The sequence below is a fragment of the Apteryx mantelli genome, chromosome 15, assembly GCF_036417845.1.
Source record: "Apteryx mantelli isolate bAptMan1 chromosome 15, bAptMan1.hap1, whole genome shotgun sequence".
NCBI lineage: Eukaryota > Metazoa > Chordata > Aves > Apterygiformes > Apterygidae > Apteryx > Apteryx mantelli.
In genome coordinates, this window is record NC_089992.1 from 8,538,276 (window position 1) to 8,554,357 (window position 16,082).

The 16,082-nt window shown below is 42.4% G+C and overlaps 1 protein-coding gene across 1 annotated transcript in view; it reads left to right on the forward strand.

Moving 5' to 3' along the window:
- The window catches only part of AGBL1 (AGBL carboxypeptidase 1), a 356,032-nt gene that overhangs the window by 106,654 nt on the left and 233,296 nt on the right, over window positions 1-16,082 (forward strand). Inside the window, exons 7-8 of the mRNA XM_067305788.1 lie at window positions 1,392-1,429; window positions 11,945-12,153. Of these exons, the coding sequence (XP_067161889.1) occupies window positions 1,392-1,429; window positions 11,945-12,153 (247 nt within the window). The remainder of the gene's footprint in view (window positions 1-1,391; window positions 1,430-11,944; window positions 12,154-16,082) is intronic.

Genomic DNA, 16,082 nt, shown 5'->3' on the forward strand with positions numbered 1-16,082 from the left:
ACAAATGACACAGGCTTCCTCCCACCAGCTGAATACCTGCTGCATCAGTGGAGGTAGAAAAGCAGTGAGAGCATGATCATGATTCCACTGGTTAGATTTTAGCTCATCTGCCGATTTGATGTTATGTATGTATTTGTGGGCCTTTCTTGTGCAGTTTGTTTATAATACTGGTGTTGAACTCTGACAGATTCATTATGAAAGAGCTACATTAGAGAGGGACAGAACCCAGCGTCAGCAAGAACCAGCTGTTGAATTTTGCTTAGATGCTAATTGAACACAAAATGAACAGTAACTTGATGACAAAAAATATTTATGTATTTCCTGCTGCAGGAATAATTGGCTCAGTATGGAACTTAATATGATTTTATTTGGGGATTGCTTTATAAAGAGATTACATTGTTAGGAATCCATGGGCATGGAGGGTTTTGTAGCTGTATTTATTCAATAAGCTGTGGGCACTTGAAACTTCACAGCAGTAAGCCAGGTTAGAACATGGATCTTCTTGTTCCAGCAGAATGTGTCTGGGAAAGAAAATCTTCTATGTGGCTAGCTGTATGGGATTTATAACACATGGAGAAGTGACCTGCTTCCAGAGAGTGGGGAATAGGGATGGCTCAGTGCAGCTTTTCAAGCTGCAAATGTTAGTGACCAGCTTCCTTTCAGACCAGTGCTATGCTGAGTCAGACAGGTTGAGATGCTTACCTATGCATTAAAATGATGCAGAGGGCCAACAGAAATTTCTCTGTGCATCTCTCCCCTCTACCTGTTTCCTCTCTTAAGTGTTATGGGGCACAGCTGTAGCATCATGAGTCCTGATCTGAGCAGGGACCTTTATATGCCACTGTAATAAAAGATATTGGCATAATTAAAAGGAAACAAAAGACACTTTCTTTTCAATTAAAGCTGGTAGGAGGAAAGACGAGGAGTGAAGCTTGTTTTAAGAAAATAGAAAACAGTGGAGTGGAATTTGGCTGGAAATACTGACATGGATGTGCCCACTTGATGCAGAAATTGTCATCTGCTGATGTGGATAGAGGCACCAGTGTCTGGAATGGGCCTGTGCTAAGTCTCCAATACAAAGAAATAGCTCTAGGGCAGCAGTTTAAAGACTTGCTTCATTACTTTCGATATGTGGGTGTTGCTTTCAGTTTAATGGTCACTACAAATCAGTGTAACATTAAAGCTAGAGGGCTAATGGTCTTTTAGAATAACTGAGTCAGCTGCAGAGACTGGCTTCTCTGCTGGTGCAAAACGCTGCAGCTCTTCAAAGTCAATGATAGGCTGTCAATTTAGACTAGCTGGGGAGCCTGGCCCAGGAGACTGTGCAGATGAAGGTTACAAAAATTATTGAAGAAATTGACATTATTTCTCCATCTTTCTTCTTTCCCCAGGGCAGCCGTTGAGGCTCTGGCAGCTTTGCTGAAATCAAGTAAGCTTTTCTTCTTCATATTCTTCCTGACTTTCCCTTCTGTGCTGTGCTGCTGGACAGAACGATCCCATTGGACCTCACTCCCCATTTGTTCCTCCTCCACCTTAAATCCCAAAGAGAGCTCTTCTTAGAAAAGAGAGGCAATAATGCAGTAGTTTCTTGTACGTCTGCTGCGCTTCTCAGAGCTCCGTGGCTCTACAGGCATGCAGCTAGGAGATGATGCTGTATGTCCCAGGGAGCAAGCTGCTGCAAGTCTGCAAGACTAGATGCTTGTTTTGAGTATTCAGGGAGCAGTGTTTGCCCCGGGGCTTAGTGCAAGAAATGCAGAGCCTGTCCAGCCAGCTACCAACGCTCATTGTTCCATTCTCACTGCAGTGTGGGGCCAGGACCGCTCTGTCCTTGGACTGTGGCGGTGGTGTACTATGTGCTCATCTGGTAACCATGCTGCTGTTGGCAAAGGCTTGGGAAACCCCTGCAGTCAGAAAGAGATGGCCTTATTCCCCTTTGCCAGCTTCTCAGGCCTGATGACATGCAGCTCTAAAAGACAGGCCTGGGACCTAGTGATTGCTTGGGTACAGCCGAACTGTGGTGGGTTGTGCTTTACATTGCACCAGTGGGCTGGGGGTGTTGGAGATCTTAACATGGATTCCCTGTCACATGCTGCTGATGTGACTGTTCCTGAAATGAGCATGTTACCCTTTTTTGCCTTTATCCCATCCAAAACCACTTAGCTTTTTATTACTAGAATTTAATAAAGCTTTGATTAAGAAAGAGCACTCTACTATTGCAGACAATCTACTCTATAATAAATCACGATGGCGTATTGTCCTTTCCTGTCTCTCTCCCTCCTTTTCTTCCCCTCCCCCTTCTCCTTTTCATAGCATTAGGAATAAATGCATTTGTGAAAAATTGTAGTCCTGGAAGCAGTGCTTAAATGAGCATGCTGCAATGGGATTGTGTCTGAGTTGTACCAGCTCAAGTGATGAATTCTGAAATAATGCTCCAGTATTAACCTTGCTGCCTAAATTTAAAGGTCACATTATTGCAACAAGGAAGCACCTTCTGTTTCAGGCACTAAATCTTAATAAGGGAGTGGTGGGGGCGGGGGGCTATGCCAGAGCTGCTTGCAATATAAAAGCAAAATTAACATTTAAAATAGAAAGGCATTCACAGAGAAGGGTGGAAAAGTGGAGCAAGAGCTGAAAGCTCAGTGGGGCAGCTTATGCTTTTCTCCCATACTCCTGTTTTATGGTAAGTACCGGGAAGTGAAATTCTGCTGTCCCAGGATATTTATAGGATCAGTTTTCTATTTCAAGGCTTTTTCTGGGCTTAGAGCTGAGTACAGTATATTGAAATGAAGAACTAATTACCAAGGGAAGCTGTGAAACAATTTCTTGGTGATTTCTAAACCCATGTTGTAAAAGTCAGTGCAAAAGAACAGCCCTTTTGTCAGCTGAGGATGATCTAGGGGATCTAGAAGGACTGGATCCAGCTCCAAATTCTCCCACCCCTTTTTCCTCTGGAGTGAAGGAAATTTTAAGCCATTTGCTCTTACAAGATTTTCTGTTTGTTGTGTGGCTCTTTTCAGCACATCTGGGCTGTGGAACCAACCATTTTGGTTGTTTCTTCCTCTCACGTTTTTTGTACTTAAGTAACTGCGTAGAAGGTTTGCAAGACTGGAGGAACACATTGATCGTTCTGGTTGTTAATCTCAGGTGCTTTCACAGAAGGTGCAAAAATGAACTCTAATGAGGATTTGGTTTACTGAGCAAAATGATCTATATATCTACTCTTTGGTTGATCACTGTGAGGGTTTAGGGTTCTTGTGTTCATTGGTCCTGTAGACCATTGCAAACAGAGACTTTGCTTGGGAGAGACACTTCTTTGTTTGGAGACCCCCTTCCCAATTTGCTGTTATGTGTGCTCTCTCCTTTACCATTTATTAACTGGAGAACATTGATGTGGCAACATCAGCTACTGCTTCCATGGAAAAGCAGTTTTAGGAAAACACATGATGTACTGTCAGCTGATGTTCTCCTAAGTGGAACTGGGACTGAGGAAATGGTGCCACTTCTGTGCAGCCAAATAGAGCACTCTAGCCCACTAGCACCCAACTTGTACTCAGTTTTCTGAGGTTTTCTGCAGTCTGATGCTCAGTGGTCAGGAATGTTTGTTAGTTTTATCCTTGTCCTGTGGCTTGGGACATGTGAAGCTCCAGGCATGAGCCTGGAGTAAAGTGTGCTCTGGTAGCTGCATACAAACAAGAAAGCTATGCCGTTTGGGAGGTTTGCATTAGGACATGTGGAAAACATGGTTCTTCTGGAGATAAATTTTCCATGGCTGGAAAAGAGCTGAATTGTTTTTCATGATTGTGTCAGGGGAGCTTGGCTTGTCGCAGTTAACTTATTTATGCCTGTGGAATCAGCACCTTTGAATTGTGCAGGGGTTCTTAGAAAAGCAGTAAATGCTATAGTGCTTGAAAATTACTTATGAAAAGGAGTGGTAAAACTCTACATGGCAAAGTATCCAGAAGCCCTTTAGTATGAAATATAAACTGAACTGGAGTTGGGAATCCCTGTATTTGCTATCATACTGAATTGCTGGACTGATTATTGTGAGCTTTGCTGGAGTTTTGCAATAACCCACTTGCTGGGTGATGCCAATGAAATTCAGTTTTGCTGGGGGCAAAGGGTATAAAAGAAAGCACCCAATTTTGAGGGTCTCCCTGTCAGGCTGTCATATCCTTAACAGCTTCAGCTTGAGAGACCATGAGGGTTATGATTACATGTGGAGGTTCTCAGATGAAAAGTTTCCCTCTTGCTTTTGGCAGGGAACTAGAATGGGAAAACACACGGTAGTTTTAAAGGGAGCAGACAGATGGCAGTGTGTCTCCCTGATGGATTCAAGACCATTCATCTTCAGCTCCTCCAGCTTCCTTCAGTCCTCCCTGTGACTCTGTCCACCTGCAGAGCAAAGGGCTGGCTGGAAGCTTCACATTTTGGCCTTGTCTCTTATCAAACAGAATGCCCACTGGTGCAAAATGCCTACTTAACAGGTGAGTAACACTGCAAGAAGCAAGAGCTGCCTGGAAAGAAGGCATCAGTGTAAGAAGAAATTACCACTCCAGCTGTAGCTAGAAAACTCTCTCTCCTGGAGACCTGTCTTTCAGAGGGGAAAATACAAGATTTGACAAAGAAATAAGTGATGGGACACTACAAACCTGTGCTTCATCCACAACAGGAAAGAAAAGCTTGGAAACTTTGAACAGGACCAGAGGAGCCTTAGTGGTCTTGTTCCCCAGTACAGGAACAGAAATCTGTAAGGGACACGGAGATGGTGAATAATGGAGGAGCAGAAGTTTAGGTCACTTCTAATGACAGCACTGCATCTTGCTATCAGTGGAAGCTTGGATACTAATACAGGGAAGGTATTTCTCACCTGACAGTCAGCTCGTTTCTCACTCCTGACTTCTTCTCTTTTCCAGCAACCCAGAGTACCTTCTGAATCCTTGCATGCTGACATCCTGTGGGTCCTTATCCTGATCCCTCTTGCTGCTGTTCTCCACCTGCCATGCCCACATGCAGGAGGCAAACAGCTTGTAGCAAATGCTTCCTTCCTTGTCTTGCAGCTTTTTTATTTGTTGTCTCTCCACCACACTGTTAACTCTTGTAGCAGAGCTACATTATTATATAGACTGAATGTGTTGCTTAGTAAATAGCTATAATGGAGCTGAAATGTCATGAGAGCACCAGGAATCTTTTCTCTTGGATGTTACAGTGGAACTTTATATTTTACAGATGGCTGTAGAGCAACTGAGGCAGGGTGAGGCAAAGCATCCTTCTCAGTGCCTCTTCTCTGTCCCAGGGTACCCCTGCTACTTTGTCCGGCCTCCTGTGACTTGGTCCTCCTTCTCCTCTGCACACCTGCCTTCATATCTTGCTCCAGTTCTGTCGTAAGTTAGGAGAGGCCTGGTGAGCTGAGCACAGACACCTGCAAAGCCCTCCTTTGGCTGTGAGCCCAGGTGCAGAGGGAGCAGACCCCGCTGGAGCCCAGGCGAAAGCAGTGCAAAGCCAGGGCGGCACCCCACACAGCTCTATTGCTTTTGACAGTGCTGAACTCACCCTTCAGAATAAAACTGACAAGCGATTTTTAGTTTTCGAGGGGTGGAAGGAAAACTAGATGCCTGATAAATAAGTGGGAACAACTGTCTCTTGGGGTTTGTAGACTGAAGGCGTGTGTGATTGCCCCTGCCACCCCCCAGGCCACGAGAAGCTGGCTGGTCGCCTTGCAGCCACACGGTGGCGATGTGATTATAGGGATTCCTGCTCCCACCAGTGCTTAATCCAATATTTATTTTTGGTGAGTAATTTGTTTATCAGCAGGTTATTTTAATCTAATTTTGGTCGTATTTGTTATTCCTGACTATCTGTACTTCCCAGAATTAGCAGCTTGCATGTCTTTAAAGAAATTAGCTAGACATGATTTCGGAGGCATTTACTCAGCGGATATTGAAGGAAGGGGTTAGGGAAACAGGCAGAGCCCTTGTTGCAATGCTTTCCTAGTAAAATTGTAATGAGCAATTTAAAGAGACAGGTTGTGGTGACCCCCTGATCGTGCGTCTTTTATCAAAAAAATTCTGTGAGCTAGCAGCAGTTATTGCCGATGACCTTTCCCCTCTCCTTCTGTATCTTTTCCTTCCTCCTTTTGTCTTCCTTATTCTCTTGTATTCCCTCTTTCCTCCTAGCCTTTTATCTCTCATTTTCTGCTCTTTCCTCCTCATCTTCCATCAACTAACCTTTATTTAACCTTTCACCCTCTCTTTTTTTCATCAGAGCATAAGGATTATGTCTTGTGGCTGGCAGGATAAAATAACCAGTATCATTCTTTTCCTTTTATGCTGGCATCAAGAAAGGGCAAGCGACTCCACAAGGAACAGAAAGGGGTGTTTTAGCACATAAGCACATTATGTTTTCTGAAAGGCTGCCCTGCACCATCTATGTCTGAATCCATACTGCTTTGCAACAGATCTACTTGTGTTAGGGTAGCTCTGTGGTTAAACCATGCCAGCCAGCAGAACAGTGTCTGTGATTTCTCTAATATTCTACCAGGTACCCGTTTTTCACAAGACTTCATTTCTGATCTCTGGATGCATACTTGAGTACATCTTCAGTCTGGCCTCAAACCTATCATCACAATTTGTAGGATATTGTGATCAGAGTTGAATTTCTCAAATGATTCCTTTCATAATCATCTAAAACAAATTCTGTCTATCCTTTCTTCCTGAACTCCAGCATCCTGATAGTCTTGATTCCATTTTTTAACTTTCTCTCTTTGACTAGAGCCATTTTATGAAAAAAATATTTGAATGTCCTTTAAATTCCCTTCCCCCAAGATCAGTCTTCATTCATGGAGATGTCTCATCTGAAAGTCACTCAGTGCTCTAAAGAAGAAGATTGGTTCCAGTTCCAGAGGCATGGCAGCTTCCCACTCTGTTTTGCTCCTGGGGGTATGTGTAATGGAACTGAAGTGACAAGAAGCTGCACTGTTCCCTGTTGATGTCCTTAATAGTAATTGCTTATTGCCTGTGTTTTGGTATGGACAGTGTTTGTGCCTCCAGTGACGGTCAGGCTTCAGAAAGTTCAGTGGCCAAATCTGGGGAGGTCTTCCAAATTCTAGCATCCTTATTTGAACTCTTTCAAACCACTTCAGTCAGAAAAATCAAACTGGAAATTTGGTGCAAAAAGCGTTTCTAGTGCATTTCTTGTTTCAGCTTTCTGGTTGACTTCCAACCAGAAGATGCTGTGAAAATGAAAAATAAAAGATAGAAAGGAAAACTTTTGGAAGATGACCAGTTTCCTTCTGGGATTAGTTCAAAAGCTTCAGAAGGGGTTGGATTGGTCCTTCTTAATTTTTATGCATTAATGATGTAATAAAGGCCAATTAGAGAAAAATCCCATGTCATAATATAGTTTGCATGATAGCTACTGACTTGGCCAACATTGGGAACGGAAACAAGGACTTCGAGTAGAAAGAATGAGCTGTTCTTGTACTGAAACTAAGCGTATGGCTGATTCCTGATCTAGGAGTCAAACACGGCACTTGTACTTGCTAGCAGATCCTGCCTGTGTTCTCTACCTTTGTGCCAGTGTTATACATCTGTCCTAAATGCTCAATAAGTGCTGGCACTCTCAGGATGGCTGTGAAGTTTATGGGGCAGAATTATGGTCTTCCTCTGGCTTCCAATAAGAGTCAAGCTAAATCCAGCTTCCTGTTGGAACTGTAGAGCATACTATGTTTGGGTTCATCCCAGCACTTGATGGGTGTCTAAGTTTCTCAATGGGGACAATTCATTCTGTTTCTGTAGGGAGCCCTCACAGCTTATCTCTGGCAAAAATGGGCTCACAGTGACAGAGTACAATGCTTGTTTTCACTTCCCTTTAGAAGGTATCTTGCATCTGTTATTCTCAAGGGACAGTCACTGGAGCAGAACAGGAAAGTTGAAGGTTTTCTTATTCCTTTCACTCCTTTAGGGGCTCTGGGGTTAATTTAGCAGAGCATTCTTATCTCCAAACTGTAGCAATGTATGTTCTTGGCATAATGAATCAGCTGAGTGGCATCAACAAAGAGATTTAAATAGACAGAAAGATAAAAATCTTTGTTCTGCCTGGTAAGCAGTGCCTTGCTCATCATATTTCTGGTTGACTGTAATTCAGTTTTGTGATTAAATAGGCCGCGTGTTTTCCAGTGGTCCTTGTGTTCATTGCAAACATTTCAAAGGGGACTGGAATGTGAGGAGAGGCTTCAGAAATGTCCTCAGAAACAGTGAAACCCATAAGACTTTTATCTGTTAGACTCAAACCCTGGCCTTAGCTTGTCTCTGTCCCTCAGCACAAAATCAGAATTATCTCAAAGATGGGTATTTCTTTGTAGCATGAGCCTAGTTAAAATGCATCCATAACTATTTGATACTTCCACGGGTTGGCTGTTGATCCATGTCAAATGTCTCTGGCTAACCAGACAGATTATTCAGGCCAAAAACTCTATACTGTAATGCTTAAACTTTCTCTGGTTAGCAGCACTGCCCTGGAAGACAAAAGGGGATGGCTTCTTCCAGAATCGTGGGAAATTTAAAGAAGACATTGAGTATTCCCACATAATCTATCCAAGCCTTAGCAGATAGAATTCAAACTCTTGCAAAGAAAATGATATTTCAGTAACAGGTTTGGGGAAGTAGGCTAGAACAGTGATCCTCTGTCAGAGATGCCAGAATAAGATTAGAAAGCCAGACCAAACCTTAATCAAAAGGTGAAACACCATGCCTGGGCTTCAGACGCTCTTAAAAGCTGCTGAGAAAGAGAATTTCTGGTCCCACTGAACGCACTGGCTGTATCCAGGGAGGACAAAAGGAACTAATGAAAGAATAACAGCAAAAAGGGTCAAAAGGCAGAGGACATTTTACCACTTTCCAGACAAATTATGCATACCCGCTACAGGAGAAGTGGGTTCTTGCTGCCTGCAAATCTGTGCAGTGCCACTTGTACCTGAATGATTCATTCCCACCATCTGTATTTGTGCCAAAATAGAGACAGATACACATGCAGGTGCATCCTTAGATGGAGAGACCAACAGACACAGACAGGCGGGGAGGCCTCCTTTTTCCATTTTGCCTTCTGGAGATTTTGGCATACTTCTTCCTTTGCCTATGTGCTACTTTATTGACTATACCACTGAAAAAATATGGAAGGGGGAAAAAAAAAAGAAAAACACTGACAACACAGGAGAGCAGAAGAGAAGCAATGGAATGAGCCAGGAGAACCAAAATGAGTGTTTTCTTCCCTCTTCAGTAATTCTCATTGTTTCTGATCAAAGTGCTGAAGGGAACAATAGTTCTGCCTCTCCCATCTCCTCCTCATGGAACAGACTACCTCAGCTTCACTTTTCAAAACAACTGTTTTGATCTTAAAGGTGATAAGTGCTACAGAAAACAGGAGGGGAAGAAATAACAAAACTGTTTTGCTCAGCTTGCTCAGTGCTTTTCATCCAGTGATAAGACGGAAGCATGGGACAGTCATGTGTTCTTATCCCCATGGAGCTGGAATCTAAACATGGAAGTCTGTCTTGAAAGACAGGAGGAAAACCCCACAAACATATTTTATGATAATTCTGTTTTTGTTAAAAAATATTAACTCCTCCAACCAGCTCTGCCCACAGCGCTTTTCAGTGTTTCCCTCACCTTATCATCATTGCCACAGAAAGTGTGGACTTCAAGCACTGAATGCTGCGGGCTGTGAATCCTTAAATCTAGTCCAATTTCATCAGCCTCTGAACAATTCAGGGAAGCTCTGAGTCTGATCCAAATTGTCCCTACCTCACTCCCTCACTCTCCTCCTCTTCTTGTCATGTTTTATATACTTATTGACTTTTACAGAGCTCCCTGAGTAATTCTTCAAGGAATGATTGACTGATTTAAGGGGTTAGTCATCCTGCAGGTTAGTAAACATGACAGCTGGTTGAGGATTAATAGGAAATCATGAATAAAATCATTGGGATTGATAAGGGGTTCTCAAGCAATTAAAGTTTTCTAGCAGAAAGTCAAATAGAAAAAAGAAACATAGAGTGAAGGTCAAAGGAGAAGGATGACCTTCTGAATCACTGAGCCCCAAAATACAAGATATACTGGCAGAGCTAGCATGAGATGGTTAACAACAAGGGCCAAAAGTGCCAGAGAGGGTTGCAGGCCAAGGTATAGGTATCTGGTCAGAGCTGTGTATGAGGTATAGGAATGGAATAGCTGTCGGACCAGCAGAGCGGTACTGAGGCATGTCAACAGGGTGGTATGTGAGGATGCAGAGCAGGATTAAAGTGTGTTTGCAAACTTTTGGTAGCCTGGGGCTCTGTTTGTTGCCTGCCCTGTGGTGGCAATGGTAGAGAAAACTACAGGGCAAGATGAGGTAGCAGAGCTACCCATCAGTCCCTTTGCAGTGTAAGAGTTCACTGATGTACTGCAGAGAGCAGACTGAGATGACTTCAGTGGCGTCATTTCCTCTCCCTCCCAATGTCTCCATCTGCTTCATCACTGGGATTGAGGTTTGCTGCCTTGTAGCTTCTTCCTGGTTACTCTCTCCATGGCTTCCTTTTTTACTGTTTTCTTCAACCAGCATCTTACTTCTTCCATTCTATCTTTCTTAACCTCTAACTTCTCCTGTCCTGTAAATCCCTGCTGATGGCTTTAACATTCCAGGTGTGAAAGGCTCTGGCATTCTGTTTAATGAACTGGAAATGAATCGGAGCCTACTAGCCCTGGAGAATCCATACCAAGAGCCATCTGTTGTGAGCTGCAAATACTGATTGGTATTCAGGGAGTAAAACTCCAGTCTCACATATGCTGCCTGGCCCCGTAGGTTGATTAGCATGCTCCTGACAGCCTCTAACGTGTGTCACAGTGAAGAACGTCACCAGTCAGGAAAATATGTTTAGTCAGGGTTGGTTTGAAGGGAGGGAGCCTGGAGTCTAGTATGGCCTCACATTTTCCCTGTGGGGCAGGACAAGGAACACAGTGAGTGAAGGGATGTGCTTTAGGATTGTCAGATGGCAGAATTTATTTTTTATCACAAGTTTCATAATCTTTTCCTTAGAGTCCCATCTCCTGGATGTGATTAAGGCAACATAGCAGCTTTCCTTTTATAGTTTTATAAAAGTAGTTTTTCTTTTTTTTTTTAATATCTTTTTAGCTTTCTTGCTCACGATTTAAAGCCTGTAAACATCACCTGAATGTGACCTTTAAAATCTCAGAATCAGAATGCAAAACATAAGAAAACCAAACTCTGGGTGCTCATGCTGGTCTTCTATTAATTTTTAAATTCTGTGGGTTTTATCTAGTCTCATGATTTTAGGAGAAGGGTTATGATTTTCCAGACCCTTTTGATTCATGGCTTTTGTTGTACAGGCCTGTGTGAGAATGCATTTAGAAGTCAAACATAATTTCATTGGCTGAGGCAAGGTTGTACAGCTACTGGTTGTCTGTATTTGTCGATCACAGCAAGGTGTTCTCTTTGTACTGAAGTACAGTGCTACATGAGGACTGTGTGACCTGCTCTCAACTAGTCTTGTTGTTCTTTAGCTTTTCTCACTCCTCAGGAGCTCCTTTGGTTTCAGGAAAAATTGTGGTGCTGTGATCTGGATTAGGTTTTTTAGCACATGGAAACAGATATGGACCCTATCCCTACTCCATCCACAGTTTGGTTAAAGGAGAACCTTTATGCTCTAGGATTCTGGAGCAACCATTGCCATCTAGACAGAAGAGAGTGCTTCATTTTTTTTCTTGTACAATTCCAAGAACTTAGCTTAGATTTAGCAAACAACAATATCCTAAGTGTAAAAAATAAGTTAACTGTGGCCATTAGGTAAGAGGGAGCAGGTGTAAAAGTCTGAGTTTTAGAGCTGAGTAGGCACATGCTTGTCAAACAGCATGAGTAGTTGGAAGAGTTTAATTCAGCCTTTTTGCTTCGGTTTCAGAGTCTAACAGCCGACGGGCAGTGAACAGAGGCTACCTGCGTGGATTGCTGAGACTCTATCAAGACTGGCATCACAATGATGTCTCCAACAACTACGTTCATATTCGTAGGGGTCTCCTAATCTGCCTGAAACACATCACCAATATCCAGCTGGGAAGGGAAACTTTTCTTGATTCCTGTGGTATGGAGATTCTTTTCACAAGTGTGCAGGTAAATGTTGCTTCTGTGCTTGAGATGGTAGGTAGTCCTGGGTCTGACCTGCCTAGCATTGCAGAGTTGTACTGAAAAATAAATATTTTGTCCTGCAAGAAATTTCAGGGTTAGTTTTGTCCTGAATTTATATAACATATCAATTAAAAATGATAATGTCAAAATGAAAAGTATTGATGTTTTTTACAGTCAAGTGAAAACATTTCAGTTCAGAATAGTTAAAATGTTTCAGTTTAAAACTAATGTTAATCCCTGCAGAGCCTCACAGGAATTGTAGTCCTAGCTTTTTAATGCTTTTTTTCTCCTCCTCTATGAAAGTTGCTCTCTGCTTGGACTGCCTCTCCCAAAGTGCACTACAGTGTCTGCAGCAGAGTTGCTGAGGTATCTCATGAGATGTTTCCTTTCAGGTATCCATGTGGATAATTCCCCCCAGTCGGTCTTTCCACAAAACATGTTGTTCTAGGCAGACCTTTGTTAATGACACCCATCCATCAACTGTCTTTCAGGAGGCCCATTTTTAATCTTGTGGAAAATTAATGTAGATCTATCAAGAAAGGTGACATGATCCTGCAGATGGGATCCCTATAAGGTATAGAGAGTTCAGGTGTAGAACAGCAGTGGTGTCCTCCGAGCGCTCTCACCAACATGCTTCCTTAGCCTCCTGCAGAGAAGTCTCTTACAGAGAAACCTTCAATACTTGACCTGCACAATTCCACAAGAAATGTTTCCTTGACATTTTGGCTAGCCAGTGCGTTATCTCTTTTAGCACCATCACGTACGGGATGAAAAACCTGGCCCTTTCTCCTCTAGAAAATTCATTGCCTTATGATCCAGTGTATCTGCTTCTCCATCCCTCCCACTGCTTTCCTGAACAATTCTCCTGTGACAGAAAGATATTTTTTACCAGCAGTAGGTGCTTAATTGGTGAAGTTTTTTCTTTCATCTGCTTCATGAGGAATTGACCACTATTTCAGGTGAAATAAGGATGGCCAGGCACAGCAGAGCTTCCAGGGGGCATGGCTTCTATTAATGGCAAGTCCCTAGTTTGCAGAAACTTGAATGGGGTGGATGGCAACGATTGCTTCAGGGCAGATGTCAGTTCATTCCTTTTCAAGAGCCTTCTACAGCCCAAGTTGCTTTCTGAGGGTAACATCTCTTGATGGCTCAGCCTGGGAGCAGCACGATGAAAAGTGCAAACATAGGGGCACCTTGGGTGAATAAACAGGAAATGGCACACTAAGAATCCAGTAAACAATGAGAACACTAATCCTTCCAAAGGTTAGAAGTGGAGTGGAAATGACAGCTTCAGGGGCCTCCAATTTGCTTTTTCTACAGTGTGCCACTAGAGAGCTCTTGGAAGGGGGAACAAAAAGGTTAACAGATCCAAAGCTCCACATTCCCTCATTCCTTCTTTAGGACATTGTCAGTCTTATGTTCTCTCTCCAAGACATGAGGTTCTCTCCTATTTTCAGGAGGAGTCTGGCAGCCCTATGAGATCTCATTCATGCTCTTCCCTACTCTGACCCAAGACAGAGACTGCTGCTGCCAGTGAAAGAATTCCTCATCATCTTCATGGCAGACAGAAAATGGGAGATGCATTCTCCTGAGGGGAACTGCAGGCTGCAGTGAGAGAGAATGAGACAGAGACTGGGCAAGACGAACAACTCCTGCATGGGAAAGTGAAGACTCTTCCTATGTGCAGACAACATTTTAATGCCTTTAGGAATGTGCTAGTTGTGGTGATTAACCTTAGCCAAACCTTGACCAACTAATGAGGTTTTAAAGGTGTTAAAAACTGGCTAGAAAATTTCTACTGAAGTATATTTTCATAGATCTATTGAAATCAAAACATTTTAGCCAAGATAGGTTTGTTTTAACAAATTACAGTTGAATCCTGTTTGCAAGGCAGGTTTTCACTTGAAACCTCTGCAGCTGCTTACTGTGTGGGATGACGGAGAGCTGAAATACCTAAGCTCTTAGTAGCCCTAAGCCTGTGTCTTTACAGGAAGAGCCTATAGTTCTAAGACTAGAAATGACTACTATTTTATTCATTTGCAGAGAATTTGGATGTACTTTGAGTTCCACCCCTACCTGGAATGAATAATATTTTTAGATAATAAAATCCTTTTTGAAAAGGAAGCATTTTCTGCTTCCATTTTTTCTTCCAAGCACTGTTGACACTAACATGGAAGTTAAAAGGTATATACACATTAGAAGCTAGCTGACTTTATATATGCAGTGAGGCAGAACTGCCTGACCTGAGAAAGAAAACAGGTTTGGGTGCAGTTTAGGAGAGACTGACACATAGAACATCCTTTTGTATTTTATCATTCACCATCTGATTTCTTCTCTTAAGCTCACCTGGTATCTCCTCAGCCTTCTTGTACTAGGTTTTCCTCTAGGTTAATATTATCATATACTCTGTTCTGTATTTCCTGGTACTGGCACCCATTGGCATCATCATCTTATTGTAAAGTACTTTGTTATATTCTTCAGTCACCTTCCTGGATTTATTGAATATTTCTTGTCCAGCCCAAATCCCAACTGTGGGCTGTCAGACAATGGCACAAAGTATCTATTCTTCCCTTTAGGCTGTTCTATTTTATCTCATGCTGAAGGGAAGCAAAAACTTGAAATGAAATGGTATTAGAGCATATTTTAACTTTCCTTTTTACCTTGTAGCACATTCATGCTGCTTATTTGACTTTTGTTGCTGTTGTGATGGGCTAAGGCTAAGTTTCAAGTCGCTAAAGATAACAACACATGTTGATAGGCATGGTACAATTTGAGAACCTAGAGAGATAACTGATTGATTAGTCACTCTGCCTGATGGAGGCTGTGGTATAGATGCACTGTACTTGGGAAAGTCTGAAGTCTTTGTTGTCTGAGCATTGTACCTATCAGTTGTAATGAGCTCTGCCTTTGTGTGGCAGATGTAATAATTTGCTTACCCAAACTGTCTGTCTCTGTTGCATTAAAGACACACCTAGTATGATCTTCCAGAGTGTCTTTGCTTTTAGTTTTTTTGTTTTGTTCTCTTTACAGCAAAAATTGCCTAGGTAGAAAATTCACGCATGTTCCTGGTTCTCAAAATTAAAAAAAAAAAAAAAAGGAGACTCAGGGGTCTACTTTTACGTGGCGTGGTAATAAATACAGATGCAAAAATGTTCCGTGCCTGCAAAGTGTATCTGGGCTCTTACAGCTCCTTAAGCTTCTGTTTTCTACTCTGTTACATTGCACATGGATTATAGGAGTAGAAAACTTGGGATACTGCAGGAACTAAGCATTCCATGGCTAGGTAATACATGTTATTCTTTCAAACTAACTATTTGCTCCAATGCTTAGCTATATAGAAATACCATTCTGAGAGTACAGTATTACAGGTGTAATTCTGCTAGTCTACCTGTGTTAGTTTAGTCACGCTAGCGCTGGGAATAGCTGTGGTGAAGACACAGAAGCACAGATTTTGGCATGTGTTGGCAGCCAAAAAATTTATGTGGGCTCCCTGCAGGATTTTTTTATCCATACTAAGGAACATACCTCTTCAGTGATATCGTTACCTGTGTTAGCTAGGGTATTCTAGTATATGTTACTATTGCCCTTTCTTTAAATGTACCAGGACTGTAATGTCTTAGAGCCAGGGGATGCTGTCTTTTAAATGACATGAGGTCCCTGCCAGTATTCCTGTGGGAAATGAAATGCACTTGAGATCCTGCTGTTCCAGGCATACTTCTTCAACGGTATAAAGGAAGAAGGAGGAAGAACAGAAAAAAAACCATGAATATATAGGTTTTGTATTCTAATCAGATGAATGAGTGTTTTCATGACTCTGTCAGCTCTATAAGACTTCCAGGGAGTGGTAAGCATGTGCCATGGGGAATCTTGCGGTAGGCAGGACAATTGTAAGATAGACAATTCTAAACATTTTT